The sequence below is a fragment of the Argentina silus genome (assembly GCF_951799395.1).
Source record: "Argentina silus genome assembly, chromosome: 7".
Classification (NCBI taxonomy): Eukaryota; Metazoa; Chordata; class Actinopteri; order Argentiniformes; family Argentinidae; genus Argentina; species Argentina silus.
This window is the reverse complement of record NC_139661.1, coordinates 22,512,143-22,520,036: the sequence shown is the minus strand read 5'-3', so window position 1 is coordinate 22,520,036 and position 7,894 is coordinate 22,512,143. Positions and strand designations below refer to the sequence as shown.

At 45.9% G+C, this 7,894-nt stretch overlaps 2 protein-coding genes across 2 annotated transcripts in view; both read right to left on the bottom strand.

The window, feature by feature from the left end:
* Positions 1-327: 327 nt before the first annotated feature.
* LOC310807514 (cytochrome P450 2J2-like) lies at positions 328-4,210 on the bottom strand (the record flags this gene model as incomplete). The annotated part of the gene is made up of 9 exons (XM_083674012.1): positions 328-664; positions 748-889; positions 1,351-1,538; positions 1,701-1,842; positions 2,227-2,406; positions 2,896-3,056; positions 3,364-3,513; positions 3,605-3,767; positions 4,040-4,210. The coding sequence occupies 9 exons, from the start codon at positions 4,208-4,210 to the stop codon at positions 477-479; spliced, it is 1,485 nt and encodes a 494-aa protein (XP_083530138.1). The 3' UTR covers positions 328-476.
* A 766-nt stretch (positions 4,211-4,976) lies between these two features.
* npc1l1 (NPC1-like 1) overlaps positions 4,977-7,894 on the bottom strand; it is a gene marked incomplete at both ends in the record, with an annotated part of 17,225 nt that continues 14,307 nt past the window's right edge. The window contains 4 exons of the mRNA XM_083674011.1: positions 4,977-5,102; positions 6,159-6,337; positions 6,594-6,756; positions 7,098-7,211. Of these exons, the coding sequence (XP_083530137.1) occupies positions 4,977-5,102; positions 6,159-6,337; positions 6,594-6,756; positions 7,098-7,211 (582 nt within the window). The remainder of the gene's footprint in view (positions 5,103-6,158; positions 6,338-6,593; positions 6,757-7,097; positions 7,212-7,894) is intronic.

The following is a 7,894-nucleotide window of genomic DNA, read 5'->3' as shown; positions in this document are numbered from 1 at the left end:
TCAGTAGTGTCTTGATCGGTCACCAACAATGGTTAACTCTGAGTATGACACACTAGTAGATTGGTTTGAAGTGTTTCATCAGGGCTTGGGAGTTATGTAGTTAGTTAGTTAGTTAGTTAGTAGGTTATATCTCAGGTTCAGCAGGACTTAGCCTAGTGTATACTATGCCGTGGATAGAGAGGTCCAGTGAGGTGTTGCTGTATCTGAAGGTACAGTACCAGTCAAAAGTTTGGACACACCTTCTCATTCAATGGTTTTTCTTTATTTTTTATTATTTTCTGTAGATTAATATTGAAGACATCAAAACTATGAAGAAACACATATGGAATTATGCAGTAAACAAAAAAGTGTTAAACAAACCAGAATATGTTTTATATTTTAGATTCTTTAAAGTAGCCACCTTTTGCTTTGATGACAGCTTTGCACTCTTGGCAAGTTTGTGTCCCAACTGTTGACTGGTCCTGTACAGTAGAGGGTCAGAGTTGATTGCATCTGGGTTCGGCCTGGATCTTAAAGGGGTGTGGTGTGCGTGTGGATCCTTCTTGGCCCTCCAGACTCGGCTCTTCTCCGTCCAGCAAGGAGAACCAGAACTTCTGGAACAGACTGACGAAGAACAAGAACAACTCCATCCTGGCCAGGCCCTCCCCCAAACACACACGCTTACCTAAGGAGAAACACACACACAAGCTTACTTAGGGAGAAACACACACACACACACACACACACCTACCTCTTGGTTAGGATTACCTGCAGAGAAGGCCATGAATGCATCTCGCCTCACAAACTTTCCGCTAGAATCTAGGAAGTGTCCTGGATTGAAGCTGTCTGGGGTCTCCCACTCAGTCCTATCAAACAGCACTGAGTTCAGGTTGGCCATCAAGGATGTGCCCTAACACATAACACAGAGAGAAAAATCACAGACACAGAAACTGCCCAGAAAACACACACCAGATACATCTAACTGTGTTCAAGTTCTCCATGTCTACACCTGCTCTGATTTAAAAGAACTAGACAAGATAACACCTACATTTACATTTATGGCATTTAGCAGACGCCTTTATCCAAAGTGACTTACAACAAATACATTTGTTTAAGTAAGTGAATCATCAATCCAACAGTCATCATAAGATAAAGTAATAAATGCTCAGAGCAGGGGCCAAAGGCAGTCACAATCATAGAAGTATTTTTTGTTTTTTACTAACAGGAGAGAAACTTGTAGTGGGGGTGAAGAGGTCTTTAGGAGGGACCTCTTATTTGTCTTTGGCTATAGTGTATTTACATATAACTCAATGCATACATTATACCCTAACCCTGGTTGAACCCCCCCCCCACACACACACACACACATACCTTTGGTATGAAGTATCCCCCTAGATTTGTGTCTCTGGTGGCCATCCTGGGGGCGTTGAGAGGGACGATGTTGCCCATTCTCTGGGTCTCATGGATGACAGCGTCAGTATAGGGCATGTTGGCTCTGTCAGCCATGTTGGGCTGGCGGAACCGGCCAATCACACTGTCTATCTCGGCCTGGACCTTCCCTGTAGGACAGAGCAGAGAGATTTAGTCAATCAATCAATTAATCAAATGACCAATCAAGTGCACAATCTCATGTAGAGCAGGGCCTATAGCAGAAACACCTGTTTTACATTAAACTCCCCTTATATTTGTAATAAAGATCTACTCTCCTGTACTCTACTCACCTTGGATGTGGGGGTATGTGGCCATGTAGAGCAGGGCCCAGAGCAGGGTGGTAGAGGTGGTCTCGGTCCCGCCCAGGAACAGGTCCAGGGAACACAGGACCAGGTTAGCTTTGTCAAACCCAGACCCATTATCACCTCTGTGCTGTCAGAGGAGGGGAGCCATTCATTTGAGGTTGAGGCCTGCAGATCTCCCCTAAAAAACAAGATCTACACAACATGTTTTGTGGAATATCTGACACGATGATTGGTGATCTATCCCTTTGAATGAATCAAAGTAAATGAGATGCACGTCAGCCGTTAGTAAAAATAGTAGTAAAATAGTCAAATCTGAATAAGAGGGGTGACACTAAAGGGACCTCCCTGACCAGCATCTGACCCTAAACCTGACCATAACCCTACCGTTAACCAAACCTTTAAGCCTTATAACCACAACCACATTTGAACCAATTCGGGAAAATTCATCATCGATTTGCTTGTCAGGCAAGTCCCCGTTAGTTTTTCCAGAGTAAGAGGGGAAGCTGCTTACATCCTCCATCTCTGTGAGGAAGGCGTCTATGTAGTCTCTTGGTGGGACGTTGGGGTCGTGGTCCTGCCTGTGTCTCTCCACCTCGCCTCTGATGAAGGCCTTCATGGCTCCATAGTGGCTGAAGATGGAGTTGTGAGGCCCTGGGAGGTTCTTCATCACGCCAGGGAATGCCTCGTACAGCTACAGGACAAACGGTATGGTGCTGTTTGTAGAAGTTGTGATGATTACCCAAAACAAAGTTATTCACTACCAATCTTCCGTTGTAGATTGAAGACCCATCTCTTCAGGCTACATCTTAACGGTCCCTCCTAATGACCTCTTCACCCCCTCTACAAGTTTCTCTCCTGTTAATAAAAAAAATAAATAAAAAAAATCCTTCTTCTAAGCATTGTGACTGCCAATAGCCCCTGGTCTAAGCATTGATTACTTTATCATATGATGACTGATGGATAGATGATTCACTTACTTAAACAAATGTATTTGTTGTAAGTCGCTTTGGATAAAGGCGTCTGCTAAATGCCATAAATGTACATAAATGTAATTCTATTTGGTTATTCTACAACCAGCACGTGATGATCCGTAAGAGGTTGCATCTCTCATGGAGTAGCATGAAGTTGCCCCAAGATGCTGATCTAAGGTCAGTTTCTGTGTGATCCTGTAGTCTCCAACCTGTGTCCATGCGGAGCCCTCGATCTGCATAGCCTCAGACAGGTAGCTCAACAACGTCTGGAAACTCTGGTCGCTGTAGTCCAACCGCCTCCCAAACACCAGCTGGCAGATGATATTGGACACAGCATTGTTGACGAGGGACGCAGGGTCGAAAGGCTCACCTGGGGGAAAACACAGAGAGGAAGTTATTCTCCAGTTGATAAAAACATCAAGATCCCTCCAACTAACCTAGAATTACTGGTGACCTGAAATCCACCTGCAGGTTAACTGTTCTATTTGCCCGCTCTCCTTCTCCATCTCTCCTTTTCCCTCTTCTCCATCTCCTCTCAGTCGCTTGTTCCTTTCCTTTCCTTTCCTTTCCTTTCCTTTCCTTTCCTTTCCTTTCCTCTCCTCTCCTCTCCTCTCCTCTCCTCTCCTCTCCTCTCCTCTCCTCTCCTCTCCTCTCCTCTCCTCCCTTCCCCACACCTCTCTCCATCTCCATCTCCTCCTGTAGGTAGTGGTTCTCCTGACAGATGGCCCTCTCCAGAGAGCTCTTCCCCAGGCCCAGGCTTCGTAGGGTGGTGAGGGCAAAACGTCGCTGCTGCCTCCACATGGGGCCATTACTGAAGAAGATGCCTGCTGTGAAGAGAGAGAGAGATGAAAAGGGTCATGTGAAGCTATCACGGTGTCTGTGTCTGTGGTAGGTTAACTTCACCATGGTGTCACTCACTGTTCCCTGCATAGATTCTGTCACCAATGGGGCTGGACGGTCGGTCTGCAAAGTCCTCAGCCTGTGCCACCAAGGCCTCTTTGACCATCTTATACCCAGTCACGTAAACAGTCTTGTCTTGGCCCAGACGGATACTGAACACATCCCCATACACCTTGGCTAGCTGCAGAGATCAGACCAGTGGACATTCTAAGTGTCTCTGGTTTTAGAGTGCAATGTTGACACTTTGCTGATGTTTTCATAAACAGGGGAATATAGGGAAGGTGGGTCAGACAGCTTGACACACACTTGTACTTATACAATAATTAAAAGATAAACGCAAATGAGGATAAAGCAAACCAGGACATTTGACAGATAGGCCTATAAGGTAAATCTTTCGCGGTTCATGCCAAGCGGATAGCAGGCTCAGTCCGTCCTGTTCTCAGCTCTGCTCACCTTGGTCAGGTAAATGTGCGGCTGCTTTGACTCGATGCTGAACACATTTCCAACGAAGGGGAGCGCCAGTGGTCCAGGGGGGTAGTTAGGAGGGTTTCTGTTCTTCAGGATCTCAGCGACAAGGAGGAAAACGATAATGAACAACACGATTCCTTTGAGGTCCAACTCCATGTAGGAGACGTACGGGGGAAATATAGGGATACTGTCCCTTCACCTTCCGATCAGATGTTCAGTCCGGAACACTACACTTCACTACTTAGTGGGATTCGTGAGGGGAAAACACAGAGGAAAGTCTTCCGTGTCGGAGGGCAATTTCACCACCCGTCATGATGACTCTCACATCGCACACATTGAACTTTGACTTTGTTTATGAGTAACTAGGGCGAAGTAACCGAGCCCATCTGTGATTAGGTTTTAATTTTTTATCCCATATATGCCCATCTGCCCTGACCGGGTCTGTGTACCTTTCCTAACACAAATCGAAATAACTGATAAACGGCTTGTTTATTCCATTCCTAAAGCTAGTCGACATGCAGAGTTGACCTTGATCACAGCGTTACATTACAACAAAAATAAATTGCACAGTAAAATTCTCTAATAGAATGATCACTTAGGCCTAATGTAATGTTGTCTGGATTTCTTACCTGCAGCAACATTGACTGTACTGGAGCTCTGGAGATATCTGTAGGCCCTGGGAGCCCAGGGTGATGGCTGTGAGGCCCAGAGTGATGGCCGTCAAGCCCACTGACCAGGCCTACCAGACGGACCAAACTGACCAGGCCTACCAGACGGACCAAACTGACCAGGCCTACCAGACCGACCACACCGGCCAGGCCTACCAGACCGACCACACCGGCCAGGCCTACCTCACCAACCAGGCCTACCAGACGGACCAAACCGACCATGCCTACCCTCTCTGGCTGCCCACAAACAGCAGCTAGGGAGGCCCAACACTGAGCACCTCCAGGCTGGCTTCGTGCTCTCCTCCTCCCCCATTCTCCCTCGTATTGGTGAGCTGTTCCAGAGTGCCAGGTGTGGGATGAGCCACGTCAGCCTTGCCTCCCTACAGGCCCACTTGATGCACAGATGGACACAGCCTGACATAATTCCAGCCCAGCAGAGCTGCAGAATGCACAGGCATTTGCAGCACTGTCATGTCTATTCCACTGTCAAAAATGTAATTAAGATATTTCAGTTACCAATCATAGCCACTAAATGGCAGTGTACCGTCAATATTGTGTTGTCTGCCTCCTAAGTTCTGAAATCGTCAAAATTAAAGTTGTGGTGGAATCACCTGTATGCAAAGATGACCTACAACTAGCTACAACATCAAATTGTATTTGCCCCAGGTTTATCTCAATAAAGTTGATTCAGGTTATACTGTACACGTTTAATATTCATGTAATGATTTTACAATACATAGAATGACAATTCAAACAATACTCCAATTTGGAAGACTATTTCCCGCTATCAACTGCTGGAGTGTTTTCTGCTCCTGAACTGGCATATGTAGGGGTTTTTGCTCAGGAACAATGAACAATGAATACCATCACCTAAACGGTAGACTACCAATGTGAAACGAATATTTACAAAAAATAATTAAATTAAATAAACTTACATTTAACTGACACATTTCTGTCACATAACTGACAAAACAATTATAATAGTGTAAAATGACTAATCTTTGCATATTTGTTTGTCATTTTCTCTTGAACCGACTTTGTGCTTAATTTTGCAATACAAAAAAATCCTCCTGCTTGACTGGAGATGAGAGGCAGAAGATGAATGTTTAAACCATTGGATGTTTTTCCTCCATTGGGTCCCTCTCAGGTTGGCGTAGGGAGGATGTATCATCCACTCCCCCCAACTTGGCTAGGATATATATTGCACAGTTGTGTGTGTTGTGGTCTTCAATCCTTCAATCCTCTTCTCAGGGGGGGACATACCCATAGGAAAGATACCTACATATATGACTCAATATTCAGAGTCTATACATTCAGTATCTGATTGTTCATGCTTCAGTCTTATATATTCATATAACAGACTAAACTCAGTTTTTGTTTGTTTGTTTGTTTGTTTGTTTGTTTGGTGGTGTAGTTCAGAAACGGTCCACTCTCACAGTCTTATCCTTTTCGGTTATCATCACTGAAGGTGATATTGTGTATTTGTTGGGGCTCTTCTCGTCGTCCTCGAAGCCCATGTTCTCGTAGATGTGCTTGGCATGGTTGCTCAGCTCCAGCTCCTGGGAGGCTTTGGACTGCTGTAGCTTTAGCAACACTGCTTTATTCACTCCAGGACCTGAGAGCACAAAGAATTTGGAGAAGGTGTTAGTCAACTACAATCTTCTGGACTGACTGATCGACTGATCGACTGATTGATTGATTGATTGATTGATTCTGCCTTTCTTTATTGCTTTCACATTAGCTCTCCACACTTCACACACACACCTGTGCGTAGACGTATGCACGCACGCACGCACGCACGCACGCACGCACCACACACACACACACACACACACACACACACACACACACACACAGACACACACACTCACCAAAGTAGCTGAGCAGCACAGGGAGGAATATGAGTCCGTGAGCCATTCCCAGAAGTGTGATGACCAGGTTCAGCCGGAAGAAGAAGATCTGGATGAGCTGCGATTTGGCGAACGCCAGCACCACAATACCAGGCAGGTTCGTCATGGCAACGCCGGCAAACACCTGGAGAAGCACACAGAGGAAAATATACTCAGCACAGGATGGACAATGACTACAGTTTGTTGCAGTGACTGCTGCTTGTGTCAGTGTTCTGTATTGTTTGTTGCAGCGTTCCAGCAGTCATGTGGTTATATGGAGGGGGATTCACACATTTTTTCCAAAGAACCTGTTGTGAATCCGGCTCCTGGTTATTTGTTTTCTGCTCTGGTTCTGACTGGTGCCGTGCCCCGGACCAGCGGGCGTAGGGACCGCACGGTCCACGTTGGTCATGTGTAGCGTTTATAATGACACTGTAATAAAGGGGTGTTGTGGTTACGGTCGGTCGCTAGTGCTGCTGTACTGACCGCGCTGCCCATGCTGGCGGTGGCTTCCTTGGCTCTCTCCACGTGGGTGGGCCGGATGCTGAGGGCAAAGGAGCGCGTCATGTGGGACACAAACTCCACAGAGATGCCCACCGCCTGGGGACCAGAGAAGTGTGAGTGTTAGTCCCTTCATCTACATTAGTTTTTATTTTATTCAACCTCATTTCAGTTATGATATTCACATGACATGGCATTTGATTGAAATTATTGTCTTGGGACACCCTTGGAATTTTATCTGGCATAAATATTGGACTAAAATAACTTTAAACTACATTACATCCCATTCATGACAGAGAGCCATCTTAAACAAAACATTATTGGAGTTATGGGCGGAGAGAAACTTTATGAGAGATTGTATGGAGGCTGATTTAGCAGTGTCACATTATGTAAACGGTTCAGACAGGTGCAGGTTGGGTGTGGGCAGAAGCTTTCACTTTACAGGCAGCTATGACATTACAGGCAATGATATTGTAAAGACCATAGATAAGAGTTATTGTAAAGACCATAGAGTTTGCAATAAAGATAATAAGATGGGGTACGTGTATGAAGGTACGTGTATGAAGCTGCCTTCTGAACATAGCTCAGTCAACGTCAAAGGGGAGTAGAAATAACTGACACATTTCTGTCACTGACAAAACAATTATAATAGCCCTGCCCTGCAGCCCTGCCCTGCAGCTCCTGAACGCAGCCCTGCCCCACAGCTCCTGAACGCAGCCCTGCCCCACAGCTCCTGAACGCAGCCCTGCCCCACAGCTCCTGAACGCCTCCCTGCCCCATAG